Source organism: Nyctibius grandis, chromosome 3 (genome assembly GCF_013368605.1).
Source record: "Nyctibius grandis isolate bNycGra1 chromosome 3, bNycGra1.pri, whole genome shotgun sequence".
Lineage (NCBI taxonomy): Eukaryota > Metazoa > Chordata > Aves > Nyctibiiformes > Nyctibiidae > Nyctibius > Nyctibius grandis.
The window spans coordinates 886796-911910 of NC_090660.1; the positions used below are offsets into that span (position 1 = coordinate 886796).

Genomic DNA, 25115 nt, shown 5'->3' on the forward strand with positions numbered 1-25115 from the left:
CCTGCAGCTACATCCAAAAGAAATGAGTCAGTAGCTGAAGTCTCATGCTCAAAGCAGTAAGCTTGCTTACAGGGTTTTGTGAATAATTATCCTCTTTCCCCATATTCCAAGATCAGAGGTAAACACGTCTAGTGCAATGAGTTACCTGAAATTATATTGCATTCTTGCTGAATCACTTATCTCTCCACAGTGTATGCAGGTATGACATACAGAACTACTACCACATATGATGTTTATTAGCATAAATCTCTATAACCCCATTGAATTAAGTTTTTTAATGGGATTCGACAGTTTTGAACATTCAACAGCCCGTTCTATAAATGGGGTGTAGTTAAACCTGGGGAGGGCAATCTCTCAAAAACCAAAGGGGACCTTTTCTAGCACAACTTTTCCACCAACATGGAGATTTGCAGACATTGCATTTTCACCTGTATTCAGAAAAGGACACGTGATAAATGGTACACTACCTACACATACATTTTGATTTTTTTTTTAATTTCAATTACTGTTAACCTGCAATTTTAAACATTTAAAGATATCTATGTGATTTAAGATTCTTATGGATGTAAAGCCCTTAAGCCCCTGACTGTATGACACAGATCCCTACACAGCTATACACCTATAATCCCATTCACACCACTCACATTTTTAAATACTATTCCCATGATGAAAAGGAAAAAATCCTTGCTTACAAAGATAAATTCTAATGTGTTCTGAGTTTAAGATAAGCTGCTATGCTGTGTAAGAAAAGGAAATTCTGGTTACATCTTGCACTGGTTCACTGTCCATTGAAGCTTGTGTAATGTGAAGTACAGGAGGATAATACTGTTGCTAAACCAGGCCACTAACCGATCACATCTACACAGCTGAGAGATGAAAAACAACTTGCTGTAGGCACCTATTCGTTCAGCAAGAGAGAAATGAGGGTTCATTTCTTCTGCTTCCATAACAAAGGCTTCTGACTTCGTTAAAAAAAAAATATGTGACTGTAAGAGTGAGGGGCTGCACAGCAGCCAAAGGTAGGGTTCACCACGGGATTTATTAAAGATAAGCATGTCTAAAATTTTAAAGTACTTACTGCTTCATAGGTAAACAGAACCTTCATATTGCATTTCAATAATTTCTTCTTCACTGCTGCCTTCATATCATCATGCAAAAATATTTCAAGGCATTTCCAAAAACGCATAATCCCTTAACACTGCCATGTGCAGAGCCAGAACAAAACGAACAAATCTGTTCTGACTTTGTGAATGAAATGTCCTATGTCTCAGTGACTAGGCTGCATGCAGTAAATGCCCATTAACCAGCCAGCTGATAATGTTTAATTTTCACCATCTCCCTAAAAACCTTGTTAATGCCTTCTGCAAATTGCTGGCGTGCAGTCAGTCTCCGTTTGTGTGAACAATACTGCATGTAATTATGCAGCACAACCAAAACCCAGCAGGCTACAGGCCAAACCTTAGTTTCATTTGAAGGCAATGTTTTACCATAAATTTCAATGACTGCAAGATGGGATTTTTTTTTTCACTTCCACAGATTCATTCAACGATCATGGATTTGAATCACTACTGAGATACACTGCAGAGGCTTCGGCAAACTTGAGACTTGAAAGGAGAATGAGGAAATCGATGCATCCTACATCCTTAAAAGGTATTTACAGTTCTACTTCTGGCAGTCCCTGCCTAACCCAGAGGAGAGTTGCTCATTGGTTTTAATTTAAAACACAAATTTCCCCCCCCTCCCTCTCAGAAAATTCTCACAGGGATCCCAGAATAAATAAGAAGTCAGCTGGCAAGCGCAACAGGTACGTGGGTAACCCATTCAATCTGTTCCTGCTCTCGGATTAGCTGTTATTAACCAGAGGCAGAGAAAGGCACCACAGGATGCTGCTGCTGTGGCTGTCTACAGATCAGCTCCACAATACATGCCTGGTGGGGACAGCTCCCTCACCCGCTGGAAAATGAGAAAGAAAAAACCCAAACCTACCCTGAGCAACACGAATGGCTCTATTCATTTGCATATGCAAACAAGATTATGGGTAATTGCCTCTGCATGCCATGAACACGCTGCCGCTGATGAACCTTACAGCTCCACGCAGCGCACGGATCCGCTCTGGTTTTCTCCCCTGTGTAAATAACTCTTTTGACCCAGGGCTCCCATTCCTGAGGAAATCTCTATCCATTGTCTGGAAACCAGCAGGTTTCATAAAACTGTAAGCAAGGGAAGTGAGTAGAGAGACAATCAGCAGACTTAAAATGTACTTCTTACCAAGGCAGCGCAACATCTCTCACCAGCAGCCGTGGAGCTTTTGCACATTACGTCCGCCTCTCACGCAACACGTTGTCTGTCCTCCAGAGCCCAGCAAGGCTGAGCGGAGGAGCCAGCTGTAATTTCACCAGCACACAGCAGTAACAAACAGACCCCAGGATCCAGGTCTTCATGGAAAAGCTGCACATGCAGAGGGGAGGGCCTGACTCAGGCAGTAACTAAAGCCCCTGGAGCTTCCTCTCGGGCGAACTCACTGATGAACACATCACTGATTTTAAACACCAGATCCCCTTCCCATCACCCTGTCGGGGCCCTACGGCACTGCCAGCCCTGACTGTCCCTGCCCACCCCCTGGGGGTCACCCTACGCTGCCTGCGGCCCAGGACCCCATGTCAGGACCTGGGGCTGTCAGCCCCTGCCCCCATGTCACCAGGTCCCCACGGCCCTGCCCTCCCAGGCCCATCTGCGGGCCCACGTCCTGTCCCCACCGCCAGGGAGGTGCCCAGGGATGGGGCTGCCACCTGGCTGGGGTGGTGGGACGGGTTGGGCTGCCAGGCCCTGCCTGGACAGGGCCCCCAGAGCTCCTGGTGCCCAGGGAGCCCCAGCTCTTAGCACACCCAACCGCACCCCAGATGTCTGTGCTTTCATGTTACTCTGAAGTAAAAAAAAAAAACCAAGGCTCATGAAATTGGGATATACAAGGGAGAAAAAAAGAGTTTGCAATTAGAACTCTTCCATCTTCCCGAGTGAGATCTAATATTCCTAAAGCAGAGGACAGAAATAATAAAAAAATTCAGATTCTCTTGTAAGTCGAGCAGAAATAAAAGGTCACAAAAAATGATTTGCTTTTTCCACCAAAAAATTAGACCAGCTATCAGTGACTAATGGATCATCAAACAGAATATTGTTATTTTACTGAAAAAGGACATCTTCCCAACCACCTTTTAGTCTTTCTTTTGCAGAAGTTGTTTCATTTTGCCTAATTCTGCAATATTAAAATGAAGGTCAAAAAGGACCATCTCTTGTCAGTCACAAAGTTATTCAACCGAGTCCACTGCATTAATTAGACTGTATACTGCCGTACAAATTATTCTTGAAATAAGAATGAATGAGAAAAGCCAAATTACTGTGTGAAATACTTAACTGAAACTAAGATTTCTCCTAAGAAAATCAATTTCCAAAATCCAATTGTTTTTTCTTATACAGACAAGTAACCAGCCAGTAGCATATTGGTATTTTATTGATGGATACAGTAAAAGAACACATAAAAGTATTTTCTGTATACTCATTTACAGATTTTTCTCCATGTTTCTTCATGTGACATTTCTTCAGTTGATGTCTGTTCCACTTCAACTTTCTAAAAATAGTCTTGGTCTTGAAAGATCTGCTTCAATTAAGATATCCTTTACACTGCTAAAGTTAGGAAACCACTTCACCATGCCACAATTTTTTTTTCTCTCAAACACTAGAACCAACTAAATTAAAAAGACCCCCTTTCCCCAAGCTCAAGTCTTTGGAAGTACATCTGCAGGTGTCTCAGTTTTACCAACCATTGCAGATGTGCTGAAATGTAGAAATCAGCTTTCAAGTCAACACATACATACCTTCTCCCTCATGCCCCACGCATTTAAACATCTGACAACAGTTTTGTTTTAGGATGGTTAATCATCCATGAGTATTTACTTATAAAAGCCTGTTTTCAAGAGAACCTAACTAGACCATAAAAATTTGCTTTAGGCAGAGACAAGCACAAAAGTTAATGCTTTTAGTTTGTTTTCAGAATAATAAAAATTCATTTGAGCACTCCTAAGTCATCGACACCAGCGGGTCCAGTAAAAATAGCTTTTACTTTTAAATTAAGTTTTACTATCCAGAGTGTAAACATGCCCAACTATTCTGGTATTAATTTTAGGTCTAAGATGCTTCAGAGAACAGGCGAAGTCTGGCAGACAAGACTTTTCTTGAGGAGGGAGGGGCCTTTATTACAAAAGGCTCCCTGTGCCGTATCTCACAGACCAGAGCTGTCACTGGGAGGTAAGCCTGTTGCAGGTCATGCTCCTGTAGCATTTCTCCTGCCCATCAGTGAAACGTCGGAGGGGTGTTTTCAAGTGCACTCTGTACTCATTGTCTCTCATCTCACCAACATCACCATCAAACTCCCTGGGGCCCAGTGGGAGCTCAGCTAAGTCACACTGGACATTTTCTGAACCAACGTTAACAATGACATATACATCCTACACCGTTTAAAAATAGAAGCAATCATTTTTCTAACGCCAACACTCCCACCTTTCCCTCATGTTTTTTTCTTTCTTACTTCAGATGTATTGACCAGCTGCATAAATCATTGGTTTTCCCCATAAAATTATTTGTAGACAGCTATAAAAACCATGATCTTTAGACTCAAATAGAAATTTTGTATTGTATGTTATACATAAAGGCACAATACACTATCCTGTCTGTAAAATTCTTTCCCCGCCCATTTCTACCCCAGAGTCAAGCTTATCAAAATCCCTTTAAGATTTTCTTTATATTTTTCTTAGAAACAAACGAACTGCCACCATCAAACTGTTCACCTGGTAGAAGCAGGTGCTTACTTACAATATACCATATGCATAAAGCATCCCGAACTCCTAAGCACTGCTGTCAGATCCTACCAGGCAGATAATTTATACACAACCACAAAGACCATAGATATCCCACACCTTTATTCTCCCTTTTCTGCCTTAATTTCTTCTTTTTTTTTTTTTTTTAAACTCTGTTCACTCCCCATTCTAGTTTGACTTTCTTTATCCTCTGAATATTTTTCTATTTGCCCTCTCCATCAAGCAGAACGTCCTGAGAGCAACAGGAGCTAAACCACGTCTGAATTTAGCTATTCACACTGCAGTAAGCATACAGATTCAAGCCTACACAAACTCCTCTTATTCATAAATAAAAGATGGGATGGCCTTGGACTAAGCTTCCAACCTGACCTCCCCAGCACTTTGAGAAAGTTCAGATCTAACTTGGCCTTCCCTAATCAGGACCGTATATACGTACAAGTAAAACCCATCACATTTTGGACACGAGTTACATAAGAAAGGTATAAAATTCTGAAAAATATATCAAGAATGAAGGAACCCAAGAAGTGCATACTGGGGACAAACATACAAGTGACATGAAAAATGTAGGGTTTTTTTTCTTGCCTACTCAGACACAGCACTAGCAATGCCAATAAGACTTGCTAAGCTAAGGCATGTCAAGGCAATGTTTCTCAGCTTGGCATAACATTTTGACAAGTCTTTTAAGGCCTTAAACTTTAATGAATATGGAAGCAATAATAAGAATGCACGACATATACAGTGTGTGTTTGCTGCCTAATAGGATGTTTTTCTACCAGGATGTGTTCTGCCTGTAACCTCTCAAAATGTGGCTGGGTAATGCAATGAACTCACAAATGCTCTTAAACTCAGTTCTTTATTATAAAAGTCCATGTGGTTTTACTGCCTGTGTACGCAAATACACCCATATTTCCTACCCATCATAAACATCAATCCAAAGAGAAATAAGGAGTCAAACTTTGCCCTCATCCGTTCTCAAAAATTGCAGTAATCTCATTTTCACCTTTCAGTACTCACACATACAGAAATGTAGGTGCTTATTTCTAGCATTTTTAATATAGTAAATTGAACCAAAGAGAGGTCAGGCACCATGTTTGGTAGCAGTGCTCAGGTAGCCTTTTTAAAAGTTAACTCCTGCAAATGAGGTCTTGTCCCCCTGCAGGGAACTGCACTCTCCTGGGCAGCACAATTACACAAGTGCCTTAGAGAAGTGTAAGATTTCTCACCCATATGGACACAAAAGTTCGGATAGTGCTAAATATTCCTGCCTCTTTCCAATTAGCTTTCTCATAAATACATGCACTTTCCTGCTGGTGCATAAAACACGTCTGTGCATAAAACATTGTCCGAGCAATGCCTTAGACCCCAAAAGTGTTCAACACTACACAACTAAATCTTTTTCAAATCCTACTTAAGTAAATGGCAGCACACACAATCCCAAAGTTGTGTGTATATTTCTAGCACAGATATATTTGGGATATTCCTGTTGTAAAGCAAATGGTATATTCATTTTTCCTTTTAAAAAACACCTACAGGTAGACATTTGGAGAAGACTCTGAGAGTGTTTTAGCTCTGTTACTTCACAGTTTACAAGAACAGATCTGTCTTTACACTTCTGTCTAGATTAAAGCTGTATTTTAAAAGTTATTCCGTTTTTATCTGGTTTGTCTTAATATCATAAAATGGAAACACCCTTTTTAACCAGCAGAAACATCAATCAGTTCAAATGGAGGAGCCTTCAAGTAATTTCCAATAGATATCATTATATTGCTTTTTCTCCCCCGTAACAATAAAAAAAATTGGCACTAAACACTGTCCCCAAGTGACTTATAAGCATATTCTTTCCATCTATCCATCCTATTCCTGGGATCATAACAGTTATAACACCATGGTTAATAACTTCCTCCTCAAAAATCATGTTCCATTTTTAAGAACATATTATGGGTCTATAATGAAACTCAGCAAAATGTTCTGTAACGGATAACACTTAATTTTTCGAACTATGAAATTTTCTCCAGGTATGTAAGAACACACCCCTGCAGCAGAAAAAATCTGAGGAGTTCTGGAAGGGGAAAAGCCCTACAATCAGAGGATCTTACTTTTTCACATACGACTAATTTTATCATTGTGATATATTTATAGTCACACATACAGACCTACAACCTTTAAAGCAAACTATCCTCATTATGTATGACATGATGTATCATGTTTAAGTGATACTTCTTCACAGAAATCATGTCAGCTACTCAGAGCTGAAATTACTTCTGAGCAGCTCTATCTTTTGCTCTGGCTTTGTTTGTCCCTCACTTATTCAACCAGGGCCATTCAATTGTACAGAACAGACTAGAAGCAACTCTATTTCCTTTGAGTATTTCTTAGGATGGAGAAAAAAGTCAGACTTTTTAAGCATCACTCAATTGCAGGCAAGGAATATTAAGGCTCTGGCTAGTGCCAATTAGAGCCCATTTCGAAAAGACTGGCGTGCCTTGCGTGACCTCCTCTGTCCTTGGACATGAAAGAGTTTGTGTCTGATTTGGGAAACTCATTGGGAAACTTTACTGCATCCTCTCCTGTCTAAGGACTGTAGCACTCTCCTCTCCAGTCCATATACAATTTGCAGGATCTACGTTGCCTCTCTCTTCTCTTTGCATCTTTTCACCAATTTTACTCCTGTAGAGCATTAAGTGCAAATGTTTTCCTCCCACTTCCAAAGTTATTGGCCTAGATTACAGACCTAACTCAACACTTACAGACCTCCCCTGCCTTCCCTCTACAAAAGGACAGACAGGATTCTGATTTTCTCATAGTGTACTCAGTCTTCCTCCGTGCTGAACACTTCAAATACTCCATTTGACATGTATTTGTGAAGTATCTGAATTTCAGGGCGAAAAAAAGAGAAATAAACGTATGTTATACAATTGTGGTGACTGAGCATTCAAGTTCTGTATTTTTGAACTAATTTCAAGAAATTTGGCCTCTCTAAAAATATAGGTCAGCAGCTCTTCTGAGAAAGGAAAGAATCACTTACTTGCTTAGGGATTTATACAACATCTACAGTTAGAGATTAGTTCGGATAAGAAAGGGGGAAATGTGTCTGTCTATCCAACCACAAAAATTTATCTATATACTAGAGGAGCAGCAACACGCTGCTATGCTTGGGTAGGCTGTGTTCATGACGGCTCATTGGACCGGGACAGGATATATGAATTTTGTAGAAACCTCACAGAATGAGAACAAATCTGGCTGTAAGCTCTGGTATGTGATAGCCTAGGATTTGCTTCTGTGCAGTCGCCTCTGAAGGACTGTGATAGCTACAGTGCTCTTCCCTTCTGCATTTCTAACCTACACATCTCTAACGCATTAAAAAAGGCAGGAGGGAACAAACATCCATCCTCTAATGCCTCCCCTGAACTGCTTTTTGTTATGACAATCAAAATAGAACTTGTGATATTCTGATGAGATGAAAAATGTTTTATTGGATGGCACAACACTCACTGCTCCTGCACAGGGGCAGAAAGCTAAAAGATGTTGGTAGCTAATAATTGTCTACCACACCCTGACAAGCTCTTCTTTTCTTTTTGTTCCTGGATATAATCTTCATTAGAAACAATCAGCTATTGTCATAATTGGCATATATTTGTCCAAGCTAAGCCATGACATTCCCAGATTCAGACATGAGATATTTTTCTCATGCTTCTTAAGAACTGAGATTAATTAATTTACACATATCCACCCTTTTTACAATTTCTCCTAAGGAAGTCAGGATGAATTTGGACTGCTATAGAAAAGTAAGCTTTTGTGATTTTTCTGAGAGGATTAAGCGCTTTCAGTAAAAACCTCCACCACCTCTAAAGGTCACTCCTAATCAAGTCACAAGCACCAAGAAGTGGGACAAAAGGTCCCAGCTGACTGTCACTGGAGGTGGAAACCTGGAAAACTGCATTCAATTTTCAATATGGTATTGACTCCCTGGGTACCTGGGCAAACCATTCCACTTCCTCATGCCTTTGTCTCTCTCTCTGTAACATAAGAGTAATACACCTTGAGATCTTGCTAAAGAGAGTGACATGAGATGTAGTCTGAGACTCACTAATAGAGGATCAGAGCCTATATGAAAAGCGAGGTATGTTATTATTCCTCGTCTTATGGATTCTTCTAAAAATAACTATTTTCCACCAAACACGTTGTGTGTCAGCTGCTCTCATGATCAAACATTTTGAGAATACACATAGCCCTCATAATGTGATTTAAGATATATAATCTGAAGGAAAGAAATCATGCTATGGCAGTATCACACTCTAGTATAAAACTGTACAGACCAGTATCAAACATGTCTAAATATCAAGCTTATTTTCAGATTTACTTCACCACCATTTCCCCCTCTCCAAGACGATTATAAAGTAGGAATTATCAAAACAATCAGTCAAAAGAAAGCATCTTCAGGTAAGCTCTAGCTGACTCACCACTGGATTTTTATCACTCAAATGGGAAAATACACCCAATTATAAAACAGTTGCCTTAAAATCACAGAATCAACCAGGTTGGAAGAGCCCTCTGGGATCATCGAGTCCAACCGTTGCCCTGACACCACCATGTCAACCAGACCATGGCACTAAGTGCCATGTCCAGGCTTTTCTTAAACCCCTCCAGAGATGGTGACTCCACCACCTCCCTGGGCAGCCCCTTCCAGTGTCTAATGACCCTTTCTGAGAAGAAATTCTTCCTGATGTCCAACCTGACCCTCCCCTGGCGAAGCTTGAGGCTGTGTCCTCTTGTCCTATTGCTAGTTGCCTGGGAGAAGAGGCCAACTCCCACATCACCCTGAATTCCAGAGTCCCATGGAGAAACACTGCCAAACTTGAAGGAGAGAAGATCTTGGTCTCACTCCCCCAGATGAAAGTGAAGTTTGCACGGGAGCAACCAGATGCAGGCTCTCCACAGGAGATGCCTCTGGGCTTCCAAGAGGAGCCACCAACAGGGTGTCAGTTTCACTGAACAGCAGGGGTTGTCTCAGCCTGTCTCAGAAACATAAGCTCCTACAGTCTTCCAAGATGAGAGATGTGAGCATCATTATGCACAGGTTTCCAAGTGCTACAGAAATGAGCAATTACATTTGCTTCATTATCTGAAGACCGTGGCTCAGGCTGATGCTTGTGAACGTTGCTGTCCTTGCCACGAAAGAGCATAAATTAGGAGGAGGAACACCTCAGCTGCACATTTGAATTATTACCAATGTCAGTCAGCTCATGATAGTGCTGACAGTTATTTCTGACCATTTAGTGCCTTTCAACAGACTACACTAAATAGCTAAAACTGATTCACTTTCCCAGGTGACTTGTAATTAAAAAATGAATGTTTGAGTATTTTATCTCCTTAGGGTTTTCTAGGGATATGTTTGACAGATCAGTGTGCTTCCATACTGGAAGCACTTAAAAACTTCCTAGACTATTGTTGGAAAACCCGTTTTCTACATCAACAGCTTCACAATACCTCCCCAAGACGACAGAGAACACGTTTAGTACAGTAATCTGGAACTAGGTTTAAGTACAAAAGGGTTAAAAAGAGAGACTTTAATGAGGGGCATTACTATTAATAAATTATAACCGAGATCCAGACTCTCTGCCTGTGGCATCATTGCCACAGAAGACTAATTCCAGATCTTCAGCTGCTCTCCCTTCACTCTGAAGTACCTTCCCAGGCTGAGGAAAAACTGCTGGTTGTTACAAAGAGGAGAAAAACGTACCTTTTTTTTTTTACCAGAGAGGGTTTCTCTTTTCCCTGCCCCAAAAGTAACATGATAGCTGAGAAAGAACTGAACAAGGTGACCTCATTATTAAGGGCCTAAGGAGAGATACCTGCTGCAATGCAGCTTTGACGTGTATATATCTAAAAATCTTTAAGCTGCTGTGAGGTAGGAAGACCTCAGACTCATAACGTAAGGACACATTTCATTGTCAACACTGTGGTTACTAGTAGAGAATTCTGCAAGCTAATTATTATTCAATCTGATAATTTATTCTTTCAGCAGAATAAAAGGATTCCCCTCTGGGTGTAGCTCCTTCTTGTCCCTCAGGTACCTGACACTGCTGAAATTGAAGGCCATAATTCAATTAACAATGGATGGGAACTTTTAATGAAAATTAACCATTCAGAAACAGAATCTGATGCCACAGAAAGGCAGATACTCCCCACGAAGCATCACTGGCCGTCATGTGGATGGGAAAATGCAGAGACAACTCCCCATTATTCCCTTTTGAAAAGCCATTGAGGAATCTCACCAGACCAATGATTAGGGACTTGATTTCCAATTTCCGATGGAAATTTATCTATCGCTGGTTTAAAGCAAATTTACTCTTGTTCTAACATTGGCCTTGAGCTTAAACAGGCTGTTTATCTTCCTGGCATTTACTCCTTCAGTGCATTTAGAGACAGCAATTTCTCCTTTCAGCACTTTTCCTGAGACGTTACACAAGAGACTAAAGCAAATCCTCCCTTGTAAGGTAACAAAAACATGAACAGAGATCAGGGTGGACAGAACTACTATTTCTGAATATTGTCACATAGTCTTCTGTATCAGAAGATTCCAGATTCTTCTCAACAGATTCTTGTACAATGGCTCTAACACCCCTGTTCAGTCTACCTGCATCTCCACAAGTGTCCCAGAATCGCTTAGGTGGGAAGGGGTCTCAGAAGGTCACTGAGTGCACCCTTCCAATCTGGTTTTGAACACTGCCAGGGCTGGAGACTCTCCGGGCAACCTATTCCTGTACGTAATTATCTTCACTGCAGAAATTTTTCCTTACAGTTACCTAGAATCTCCCCTGTTTCAGTTTAGGATCACTGTCTTCTCTCATTCTTCTGCTGTGCACCTCAGGAATAAGCCTGGCTTCGTCTTCCTGGTAACTTCCTCACAGCTTCTGGAAGATTGCTATTAGGACTCCCCAAAGCAGGTTGAAGAAGCCCAGTATCCTCAGCCTCTTCTCACTAGGCACGTGCTCCAGCCCCCAACCATCTTGGTGACCCTCCACTGAACTTGCTGCTTTGACATTCAGAGCTGCCTCCCACAGGATCCCTTCTACTGTGAACTGCTCATTCCCATAAAGGGCCACCACTCTCCTTGTTTTCCTTGCCCGTGTTTCCCAAAAAGCTGCTGTCTCCCTATCACAGATCTCCAGCCATATGAACTACCCCACCACTTCCCAGTTATTCCAATGACTGCACAGGTCTGTGTCCACACATGGAGCTCTAGCTCCTCCTGTTTGTTTCCTGGGCTGCATGCATTTGTTTACAGGCATGTGAGATGGGTTCTCTCTTGATTTATCTTTCCTGAGGGCGTTCTCACGCCATTTCTCTGCCCCTTGAACTTATCACCCCTAATCGCTACTCCCCCACTTAACTATAAGCTGTCATCACCATCCTCCAATATAACCCAGTTTAAAACCCTTCTCATCAGGTTGGCCAGCCTGTTGGCAAAGATGTTCTTTCCTTGCTTTGGCAAATGGACCCTGTCTCTCACTAGCAGTTCTCATTCCTCAGAGGAACCCATGAGCTCTGCAGTCCATCTTGATTTACCTGGCACTGGTGTCCACGTAGATGAGCAGCAAGAACTAACAGTCCAAGGGCCAGATGAGCCTTAGCAATCTCTCCACAACACCCTGGATCCAGGCCCTTGCCAAGCAACACAACTCCTGTGAAAGCACGTCTGGTCAGCACATGGGTGTCTTCGTCTCCTGCAGAAGGGTATCTCCAATCACTGGCACTGGCTGCTTCTACCTGCTGCTAACGCTCAGATGTTCCCTTTCATTGGCTCTTCGGGCACTATAACAATTCTGTAAATTCAGATCTGAGGCTGGAGAAGGAGCCTTTCTTCTGCTGCCAAGTCACAAGCTTCCAGCCTTCTTTTCTGGCTTTAACAGGAACACATTCACTCCATGTATCTTGACTTTAGGATCAGGAGTAGGAAGCCCGTGCTCCCATGGAGGTCATTAGGCCCAACTGCACCGTTGGCAAGTATTTTTGATTGCAGTTGACGTGAGAGTGACAGACAGATTATAGTCTTAAAAAACACTGAACTCCTCAATCCCTGATCATCTCCTCTTAGGATGTTCTGCTACAGGCAGAGAGGAAGCGCTGATGTAATGTAACCAGTTGTTACCAACATAAAGAAAATTCGGTTTGCAAAGTAAATCACTTCCCATGGCAAGGCTGAATAGTTCTAGCTAAATCTTGTTTATCAGGGTAGTACAGCATCTTCCCTAGAACCTCAGATATTACTAAATATCATCATTCTTCTTCACTGATCCTTTTTTAACAATAAAGGTAAACGTAGAAAATCCATACAGTTGACACCACTGCTCTGGCAGATACAGAATTAACAGTGATACTGTAAGGGATTGGAAAAGCCTAAGCAATTTCATAAAGGGATTGAACTTAAGAGATAACGTATTTTCAAATATAACTGAGGCCAGAATACAGATGCTCATCTTCTGCAACTTCGGCTAATGCCAGTACTCAGATGTGAGCAGAAAGGATCATTTTAAAGCCTTCCTCTAAAGGGATCTATCAACCCTCCAGGCTTGGTCAACCATTCAGTAGTTAGCATTCTGATTTTTTTTGGTTTTGTAGTAGATAATAATTTATCACCTCTATCACTTCAATTTTTACTGTCATTTACATTCAGTCTAGGAACAATAATATTGATTTTCCCTGCTATATTTTTAATTGTATGCAACAAAACATTTTTCAGACATTCATTTTCTTTCCAGAGGAGGCTCTGTCAGATTACAGACTACTGATACGTGTTAGTTTCCCTGCAGAACTTTCTGTAATGACAGGGAGGGAGGGAAAAAATCCCGTACCTCCAAATCATCACTGAATTCTGTTTAATACTGGAAGAGGAAAGCTCTTACTGCAAAACTTTGGTGAAGTTCACCTCAAGCAAGGCAGTAAGATGCCTTCAGAGAGACAGTGTCAGTGGGTAGCACAGAATCCTAGAAATTTGGGCTAACGCAATCAAGCTGAACAAAGAGTTATAACAGCAGTAATTTAAGGGGGATGCATAGGCACGCTGCACTGGACATCACCCCAATAGTTTCCAGTACTACACACGTGAGGCCGCTTTGGTCATTGGCACAACTGTAGAATCAAGAGGAAATACTGTGAGACCCAAGAGGAACAGATGAAGCCAGAATGACAAAAGGGCATTGATGAATGAATGCTTCATAGCACAGAACTGTAACTGCTGAGAGGAGACAAATCCTGGGGAAAATCTGCAGCACAGCAACGGCTGCTTCAGTTAAAACAAGAATATTTTTCACAAAACTAATCTAAAAAATTAAGAAATCCTGATGTACCAAGAAAAGACAGTTGATGGGATCCAAGAAAAATCCAGAGGGGAAAAAAAAAAGAAAAGAAGAAGAAACAAGGTTAGAAAGAGAAAATAAGATCTTGCTGTATGATGATTAATCAGTCAGGGGAGTGGCCTCTGATCAGACAAGTCACAGAAAGCGTTCATAATTATCCCTCTAAGTCCCTTTAGTCCTTTATGTCTAATGGTTAACCTTGAAACTTCAAACAATTGTATTACTCCCTCTAGGTGTCAGGTGGTACATAAATATTTTAAACCACAGCAATAATCATAAAAATACTACAAAATCAACCTGTAAAATACCAGCCTATGAGACCTTCATACAGACAAGTGCTTGAGTTGTTTTTCTTTTTTAAAGTACAAAAACATGGCACACAAAACCCCCCCAAGTATCACAGCACTGCAACAAGAAGTTTGTTAAGGGTGGGGATGAAAAGAAGGATTAAAACTTCAAAGGAAACACAAGTAATGGACAGGTTTGGGAAAAAATCCAGCTCTAAGAAAATTAGCTTTGTAACAGAAAACTTTCAATAAGGCAGCAAAACAGATATTATCATATGAACAAGATCGTATTACAGCAGCTAGGGACAACAACAGAGAGTAGGAACCTCATTGGAAGAGCTTTATTTAGGGTCAGGACTCTCCTAGATGGCCATTCATCAGCTGCTCTAGGAACTAATTACAAATCTGGACAAAGACTGAAAAATTTTGAGAGCAGAACCACTGAAAGTTACCAAACACCAGATACTGATTCAGAAACAAACCGGATGACTCCAGAATTTAGAAATACGTAAGTGATCCAATTAGACTCCTCACAGCATCTTCTCATGCAGACAACCATTAAGATGTGAATTCAAAAACAGCTGTGTCATTAACATATTCTGCTTCAGAGTATTACTTATTCCTTAAGAATTATGAGCAGATGAAAATCTCATTTAGTAAAGACTATTCTTTTTCACTTGGCAATGATGGTTTGGTATTTTCCTTTCCTCTCTGAAAGATAAGTATTTTTTTTAAAGTGGTTACCTGCAAGCTAACAAATTGGCTTATGAATTTGTTCTAATCTGTTTGTCTAAGCAAAGGCTGTAGGATGAGACTTATTAAAAATATTTTGCATGTGTATTCATTATGCAGAAGTAATCCATAACTATTAGATGTCATCCTCTGCAAAAAAGTCCACGAAAAATCCACATAATTCCAAATATTTCATAAAGTTGATGCAGATTGCACTTCTAACTGATGCTAAATAAACTGCTGGAAAGGATATGAGTGTTTCCAAAGCTAATTGTTGTTTCTAAGATAGTACATAAGCTTTGTATATTTCATACTACACATTTGCTGAAGCTGGAATAGAACTAAGGTATAAAGAATTTAGCTGTTAAGAGAAAATCCCACTAAAATTTTCCCTTTGTAACAGTGAGAAGCAAGATAGCAAGTACATCCCAGCTCAAGTATTTCCTCAGCTCAAGATGAGATTGGCAAAAATGAATTAAATTTGGATCACTGATATCCAGCAAAACACAGAAATCCTGTGGCAAACATGAAGTAACACTACTTCGTAGCCATAAATTACCATGAAATAAACCTGAGTCACTTGGACCTGGAGCCTTTTGAAGTTCCCCTTTACACAGGCCCACTACAACAACACGATAAGAATGACTGAATCATCGTTAGCCCAGCTGGAGTTTCCCAGGGAAGAAGAAAAACACAGGCTCTAACTCTTAACAGTCTTATTTCAAGAACAGAAGTGGAGGTGTAACCCATTCCTCAAAGTTTCTTATTGAAGAAGGAAACTAAGGCAGCCAAGCTACCAACATAGCAACTTTTTTTTCTGAGAAGTCATTTAAATGTGGCACTGAAGCTCTGGGAGCACAGAAACCCTTTCTGCAAGGGTTTCTGTGGAGGAGTCAGGCTCCCAGAGGAGGGCTTGAGTAAGACTTTTCCACTGCTAACATTTTTGACAGTGGCAGTGTTTCTGCCCAGCTGAATGGCTGGCTTTCTCACAGAAAAAGTCACAAAAAGATGTATTTATCGAAGAATGAGATGCTGTATATTTGCAAATTCCATAGATGCTCATTCAATGAACTACAAGGAGCTTGAGGCACAGAGACCCACTGCTTTGTCAACTAGATTAAATTCCAACAGTGCTCTTTGAGAGCAGATACCAAACAGGACAATAAATATTTTAAGTACTAAATACATGTTTAAATATTTTGTTTAAATATTAAATATATGTTTAAACCCCTTCCTTGGCAACTGGGACTTTTTTGCAACCTTATCTACCAACAAAATGTACTAACAATATAGGAAAATGAGACATTAAAGGTTATTGCCAAATTTGCAAATTCCAAAGCTATCCCCTAGAAAAGGCACACTCACTAAGGATTTTCTCCACTGAGTGCCAGTGCAAGCCAGATCTGCTTCTTACACATATGAGGCAGTACAGAACTGATCTGACAACTCATTCTTGAAGGTCCTGAGAAATTCAAGGAACTGGCTGCCAGAAGAAAACTCAGAAGTTGAAAGTATATACCCTGAACTTCCCACTAGACTTTACTCTACAAGCACAGACACAAAGCAAGCCAAATAACACTGGCACAGAGAATTGCAGCAACAAACTCCAGTAAAGTTTCCAGTCTTGTACCTTCCCTCACTTATGTCTATTGCAGTGTTCCCATCTAGGAGCAGATCTCCATGCTCAGTCACTCTGCACCTGTAACACAGTTCAGCTAATACCCTCTGGACCTCAAGCCACCTGGCACAGCACTGCTTATATGCATATGGCTGTTGTCTCTGGCCCCCAAAACAAGGTGGTACCATCCAAACCCTTAGTAAGCAGTTACTGAGCTGTGCTAACCCCAAACCGTGCTCAGGCACTGTCTGATAGCTGACTCCCACTAAAACTGTGCTTGGGATCATGCTAAGTAGCTGCACAGCCTACTGTATGGCAACATTTATGCTAATTAAGGGCCTTATTAATACTGTTGTTACTATTACCGTAATACTATGTTCCAGCCCTGTGCAGAGCTGAGGATGTAATGGTGTTTTGTAAAAAACTACACGAGCCTCACAGTACCCATTCAGAGAAGGACGTGGGTTTCATCCAATTTACAAACTAGGGGACTCTAAGATCAAAAGACTATACAATTTACTTCTCTCCAATGAAATGGTAGTAAAGAGCCAAGAATAAGGGATGGGACTCCTGATTCTTACTGCTCATATTTAGCTGCTGGACCACTATCTATGATGTTAAATTATTCATCATTTCTCACAGGGAAGGCAGGCACGCACTCGCAAGAAAAGCTGTGCGCAACAAAAAGGGTTATCAAAGTGTTCACACACTCTTTCAAAATAGTTAGCTAACTGACAAAAATATGCTGCTGTAACACATTTTCACGTGTAGGCAGCAATTCTTCCCTACATCCCAGGGCTGGAATCCTACACGGGGAAAGCTGAACTGCTCAGTATAATGTAAAAGACAGGCCTCATTAACTCTTGGACATCTTCTCATTTCTTGGTCATAAATCCTATTACCTTGTATTACAAACTGCCATAAAACTCACAGATAAAAGATAATTTATGCTCAGTGTACAGAAGCTAATGTTTCTGTACTCCTGAGAAGCACACAACCAGAAAATGAGAAAGCATGTATGTGAAACCTTAAGCCATTCATACTGAGCATGGCTAGCATGATAAACATGGCTCAAAGGGCCTAATGCTCTTCAGGCAGGGTATATTCTAATGGTAATTGATATTACCAAAATTTCAGGCATAAAATGTACGAGCTGTTGCATAAAAAATCCTGCTTATAAAGAGTGATTACTCCTTATTAAGAATTCAGGCTTTCTTCCCTCCTCCCACTACAGAAAGAAATATGATGGGTATTCAGTAGAGAGATACTTTTTTCTTCGTTTTTCTTTTTTTTAAAAAAAATTTCAATCATCACATTAGAAAATGCCTCAGAGCAAGCTTCACCTTCTGGAATTCTTACACAGTCTCCCTATTTCTGACTCCTATCCTAATTAGTGCGGCATGGCACACAAAAACTAACAACCCTTGGAGCTGGCAAAATCAAAGGCAGCTCAATCTCTTATTTGCTTTTTCTATGAAGCAATTTAAAGTCTTCAGACTTTGGCACTGATTTTAACTGTGTTAGTTATCTGTTCAAAGGAATATTTTGCTTTAGTGAAGAAAGAGCAAAAGATGCATTAAATTTAGGCTGTTTGTCATTAGTTTTCCTTCCCCATTCACACCAGAGAAAATCTTTCACTGTCAACTTACAACTTCTGTAGTTACAGGCTATGTTCTCATTGCTCGGGTCCTTCCATAGGTGCACTTCGTTTGATGCCTCCTTTCTTTCCTTAAATACTTGTATACTAATTTGACCTATATTGGAATTAATTGATCTAAATTTAGATACCTACAGTATATACCTAGATCTCAGCCTACCACCAAATTTCTCCACAGAGTCCACAGAGACAGGTATTTATGGGGTGTAATTCTTCACATCTTTTTTTTTCTTCTCCACCTCTCAGCATAGTTCATACTTACAGGCAGAAATGAATACAAAAGAGCTTACTTCCTTCTAGTTTTCTCCACGTTCCATGCCAAAACATTTTTCCCAATATATTTGAAAAACTTGCACTCTCAGTCCATCTGTTTCCCAAGAGAAGCCTCAGTACTCAAAATGCCAACTGCCCTTACATTCAGTACTTGGATAATTTTATTGGCTGCTGAAAAAAGGCTTTGTTTACCTGTCCTCCTTGCCTGGTAGTCTGCACTGGACTCCCAACCGGGCATTGTCCTTGCCATCTTCCTTTATCACCCTCAAGACTTTTAGCAAGTCTATAAGCCTGTTTCCTACAACACTGTGGACTTTTACAAGTGTGTTAAATATTGATATATTTCTTCTGCTGTACCCCTCTATATCGAGATTGGAATAACGTGAAATAACTTTCCTTCTAAGCAATTACTTAATAGATTTTATGGTGTACTTAGACATCTACTCACACAGTCCTCCTCTTAGTTTCTGCATTAGTAACTAAAAATTCAGCAGCTTGACTTGTTTTTCCCCTTTGTATCCATCCTAGGGCTGTTTATGGGATTACCCGTTTCCCTGCTCTATCCAAATCTTCTAGTCTGTGCCTAGGTACACGATGGAGAACCACTACTAGTCTTCCACTCTAGCAAGCGGAGGGCTGATGTTATTTTGCAGCAAAAATACGGTTATATTTTGCTCATCTATTTTATTCAAAGAATCCAATAAAGAATCTTCTTCCCCAAGAGAGAAAGTCTTCAGATCTACGTTTTATAGAAAAAGCATGATGCTCCTAGCTTTATAATTTGCATTGGCATTTGAATCTCAAAACCTTGCTTCATTTGTTGCAGTTTCCAGACCTGCATTTCAAAAAGTCAGTGAGTCTCCCACTGTGTTCAATTCCCTCCTACCTTGATTTTAAATTACAAAGGGGAGAGGGGGGAAAAGAGAGAATGCCATGGTTGTGGCTGTTTACAAGAGAAAAATACCACGCTGAACTCAGTACAAGAGAAGAGCACTTCCAAGCTTAGGATCCTCGTTTCCTTCTGTGTATGAACTACTCACTTGATTTTTATCTGAACTATGCAGGATTAATGTTATTCTCTGGAGGTACCATGACAGTTGACTGAAGATGCAGAGGGTGACAAGTTTAAACCAACAATGAAAGGCAATTTTGTGCCAAAGTTAGCATTAAAATTGTTTAAATGGCCTGCCCTCTATATCTGCCCTTTATTTGTGAGCGCTGGGAATGGCCTGACGTTACAGAATTCAGTCACTGGCAATGCAGGCTGACAGCCAGGAACGGCAGGAAAAAATAATACCCTGTGGAACTCATCCCCATCAACAAAAAAGTATTAAATGCTTCTTGTATGGCATTATTAAAAACAGAACGTAAAGAAGTTCCCAGCAAGCCCAAACAATTAGCAATCTCCCATTTCTATTTAAATGCACATATCATGAGGTTTTTTTCAAGTTGCAAGTTTAATTATTCACTGAAGACTCTTCTGAAAGCAACCTTAGGCATGGCATTTTAAAGCCACTTATGGAAAACATGAATGAAAAGAATTCAAAGTCCAAGTAAGTGTTTTGTAAGCTAAATTGGGAATTCTCCATCTAATTTTAACTTTTCAATATGTTCTTAAAAATATCCTAAAATTAATTCACAGTGGTCAGTGAAGTACTGCCCCCACAGATCAATCGCAAGCAAGTTACTCCTCGCTTTCAGGTATTAACCACAGTTATCCTCTAGCCCTCTTTCCCCTCCAGTCTCCTGCACATTTAGCTGTGCAGCTAATGATCAGAGTAATTCTTCATCATACTGGCAAATAAGCTCCTGTGCCTGCTATCTTTCCTGCAGACAGTGCTTCAAAGTTGTTAATACAGCACCTGCCCCCGTGGATTTAAATCTATAATCTCATAGAACCTTATTAATGCTTTTCTCCTACTACAGTGAAGCATGTGTGGCGCAGGGTTTTGTCAAATTTGCCTGTGAATGTTATTTATTTTAATGAAATAAGCTTTCCAAGATAAAATGGAAAAGTTAGTTAAGCTTCTAGAAACCCTGACAACAGGAAAAGATATTTTCAAACAAATAAATGAATCACTGTTAGAGAAGACCATTTGATGCTTAGATTTGCCTTTAATTTAAATCTTAGAAGAAGCAGCCCAGCAAGATTTTTCGTGTGTGTTGTTTTATGAATCAATAAATGCAATAATAGACCTGAAAAACCACAAAAAATAACACATCTTAAATAAATTCCCTCGTTGATCCCAGCTGGATTCCCATCCTAATGAACTGCACCACTCAGACCAAATAAGAGCTCTGCCTGACGGTTTGTCAGGAACTCCCTCATATCTTCCTCTTACAGCTTTCTTTTGTTTCTCTTACTGCAGACATCCTCATTGCTATTCAACATGCAAAAGGGCTGTGTCCTAAATTTAAACTTGCTGGAATCTAATTAAAAAGTTTAAAAACTTTTTTTTTTAATAATAAAAATCCTATATTTACCCAAATTCAGCTTTCATACCTTCTGGATTTCTATATTCCTCCCCTTTTAAACAAATCTATCCTGAACAAATTAAACACAACCTTCTCCAAGGCAGGAATGCAGAGCCCATCATCTGCTGTCCACTGCCCTGCAATATATTTTACATTTAGGCTCTGACCCTACAGAATACAGTTAAGAAAATGAGCATTTCATGGTGCAAAACCAGAGTCAGGGCAGGTGGAAGGTCAGTTTTGTTCTGAAGTAACTTTTCACAACACTTACAGGTTGAAGCAGGTAAATCAGCGAGCACTCCTGGATAACTATCACTGGGAAAGGAGTGATATTTGTTGCATGAAAAAGCGTTTCCACTGATGCCATTATTTGGTCAAAGCGTCCTCCAAGTCCACCCAAAGTCACAATCAGATCCATCTAAAAGACAAAAAAAAAAACCAGTCACCAAGAAAACTTTCAGGCATGATCTCTAGATCCTGAAAATGTACAATAAAATCACGTGGGGAAAAAAAAAGAAAAAAATAACTACTGACTGTACAAAAGCAAACGTCAAATACAGTGATTTACTCCCATAAATACCATGATGTGATTTTTGAGGCTGAGTATTAAAGCTCAGTAAATTCATGGCCAACATGTGGTACTTTTAAAAAGGACATAAGCGTTCTCCCTAAAATACAGGCCAGTCTGTGCAGGTACTTGCTGTCTGCCCTGAATATATAGAGCCTAAGATGTATCACTCCACATCTAAGTGTGGTATATCTCAGCCTTAGTATCTTGCATCCCCAGATCTTAACATAATTTCAGTATTATCCTCACAGTTTACAGAGTGAATAAAGGAAATGTCAAGTTAGGGCCATTGTTATGTCCTTCTTGTTCCTGCCACGCAGCATTTTAATGCACAAGCAATCCCACTCACGGGCTGGCTCTACTCAAGATTAAAAGTACTACAGAAGTAGGAGGTGCTCTCCCAAGCGACTGGTACATCACCTCCCAGCTGCCAGGGACAGGACCAGGAGCACCCCCTTGTCCCAGCCCCAGGCCCGCAGACTGCTTGCAATAGGCCACGGAGTCGGGCTGCTCTTGCTCAGTTCTCTCATACTTCATCAAGCCTCTGAACACTTTATTTCCTATAAGCAGAAAGGGAGTGTTTAAAAGCCTTGGTTAAGAGCTTTTGAGTCCTCAGATAAAAGGTCACCGAGTGCAAAGTATTAGTATTATTACTTCCATAATGTGGATCAGTTATGTTCAGTAATTGTATTTTAAAAAGCTACCACTGAGTCAGTCATATGTGGAGCCCTAACACATTGCAGCTCTAAAGTCTTTAGAAGCTGCCTTGACAATGGCCATCTGGTGAAGCCTCCAACTTTATAGGGCTCAAGTCTATGGCTACTGTGATTACATGAAGTTTTACTCAACCCAGGAGCCACATAATGGTGCTCTGTGTATCTGCAATGATGTATTAATAGCATCAGCTTCTATTTTTATTACCAGGGCTAGGGCTTTACGATTCTCTTGAATATTGGTTTGCATGAAAATTAAGCTCTTTTCCTTTTGGTGAAGAATTACACCGTCTTTCTCATCACCAGCAGGAAAATACTTGAGAAGACAGAACCGATCAATGTAACAGATTATATTAGCAGCAAACACTGAAACAAAAACCCTATTCTTGTACTGCAGACAGCATGTATTTCTGTGCAGATTACAGATCACACAGACCTAACATACAACCAATAGAATATGAAAGGCAGGAAAATCTATCCTTAAACAGGAGATAAACCAGCAAAAGAGAAAAAGAATGTGTTCCCAGCTAAGCCATAATACATTTTCCATCTTATTGATTCCAGTGTAGAAACAAACTGCTTTTGTTTGACTGGTGATGACTGTGATTTAAGAGGGAAAATCAATACTGAAAATAATACTACCAAAAAGAGCCACCAACACCAGTTTCCTACCAGAAAACTAGGAGCAAAAATGCCCTCCACCCCATTAGAGGCCATGGGGAAAATCTGCTACATTAACCTGGAACCACAGTGAAGTTAAGGTGGCTTTGCAAAGATCAGGATCCACATGTATGTTGTTTTTCTTGTGAGCAATGGGACTGAAGCTTAAATCCCAGCCCAGACTAGCCTAGCCCTCAAAAAGCTAGGCAACTACCGTGTAGCTTCTTGGTATATATGTCTTGCCATACACAAACTTGTTTGTTTTGCCTTTGATGTTTTCTACAGTTTAAAAGGTAAGAACGAAGGAAACACAGAGTTTCCTCAGACTTGCAATTAAAATGGTGCAATAACCTTCTGAATGCATCTTCTGTCCCTTGTAAAACTGTCAGCATGTCAGAAAAATCCCGCTGTTATTCACACACGTGTACTCACCGTGAAGTACAGGACCTATCTCAAACAATGAAGTGCTCACTGACTGCCTCTTTTTGTGCTAGAGATTGCCAAAGTACTGCAAGTTTTCTTCAAAAGTATTTTAAAACACAGAAGTATTTTTTGTTATGTATTTTAAAGTATGACAGAAGTGATCCCGAATTCCTGTTCCTTATTCAATACCGACAGCGCAGTGGTCTTGTGGCTTGGTTCCCAAAAAGTAAGAAAATAAAATCAATCCAGCATGAAACAGATCTGTTGAAAAGGTATTCATAAAGCAGAGGTTTGGGGTTGAGGTGTGTTGGGAGAAGGCTAACAAAGATATCTGAAAAGGGAATGCAGCTATTATGTAGGGTTTGCACGGACTGTGAAAATGAAAACTACAAGTATGTGACAGGTATGCAAACAAACACAGCTGGAGCAGGAGAGCAGGCAGAAAGGAAAGCCAAAATTCGACACTCTTCTGATGGCTGACAGTCCCGCTTTTCACTACATGGTCTTGGCAGCAGTGACAGTCATCCAAACACTGTAGGACTTTTAACTCCTCTATTTCAAGGTCTAGGTATACACACTTTGGTTATTTAACAAAAACACAGAGAGGCCAAGTCCAACAAAACCCTCAAGTGCCTTTTCATCCTAAAGCTATCACCCCTGTTAAAAAAAAACAAACACAACACAAAAACCACAAACTAACAAAACAATCAGCTCCTTCCCTGCAATCACCACTCCTCTCGCTCTGCCAAGCACTTAAGAAAATGGATGTGCCATGAAAGCACATACACGACTCTTGGCCATTCCAGAACCTAAGACAAAGTGAATAGCGAAGCACAGGACATTTATATATTCCCACACTACAGACAGGAAAGGCCATTTCTCTACCATGATTTCCTGTATAACACAGGCTACAGAAATATACTGTTACTGCTAATCAGCCCAGCAGGCAGCATTTGACTAACACACTGTACTTCAATTGAAATGTCCATGCTTCACTTAAATGTTCTGTCACCAGTCCCCTTACACAATTTGTTTTCACTCAGTGTCATTAATTTCCTGAAAAAAGGATATAAAATCCTGACTAACTACAAAGAACAGCTTAGATCATTGCAGGCACAGTGCACCGTATTCTCTTGGACTATCTATAACCTGAATTAAACATATTACACAGCACCTTTAAAGGTTATTGAGCTTTAATTTAGAAAGAGTTGAAGATCTAAGGGTGGGATTCAGGCATCTTTAAATGATACACTTACACATTAGTATCTCTTGAACGAGTTTTAGGAGTCGCTACAAACAGCAGGGCAGTTAAAAGGAGAAGGGAAGCATAAAGACTTTGTGCTGGCAACTCAGGGATGTATTTCTTTCTTCTCCCCTAAGCTGTAATTTACAGGGTGAAGTAACCAAGGGGAGCTGAGGCTGCCACCATGGCAGAATGAAGTTGCTCAGGTTCCTGCTTCCACTCTCACAGAGACTACT

The 25115-nt window shown here is 40.4% G+C and overlaps 1 protein-coding gene across 2 annotated transcripts in view; it reads right to left on the reverse strand.

The window, feature by feature from the left end:
- TPK1 (thiamin pyrophosphokinase 1) overlaps positions 1 to 25115 on the reverse strand; it is a 260228-nt gene that overhangs the window by 68314 nt on the left and 166799 nt on the right. For both annotated transcript variants that reach the window (XM_068396455.1, XM_068396456.1), the window contains one exon: positions 21544 to 21690. In XM_068396455.1, coding sequence (XP_068252556.1) covers positions 21544 to 21690 — 147 coding nt within the window. The remainder of the gene's footprint in view (positions 1 to 21543; positions 21691 to 25115) is intronic.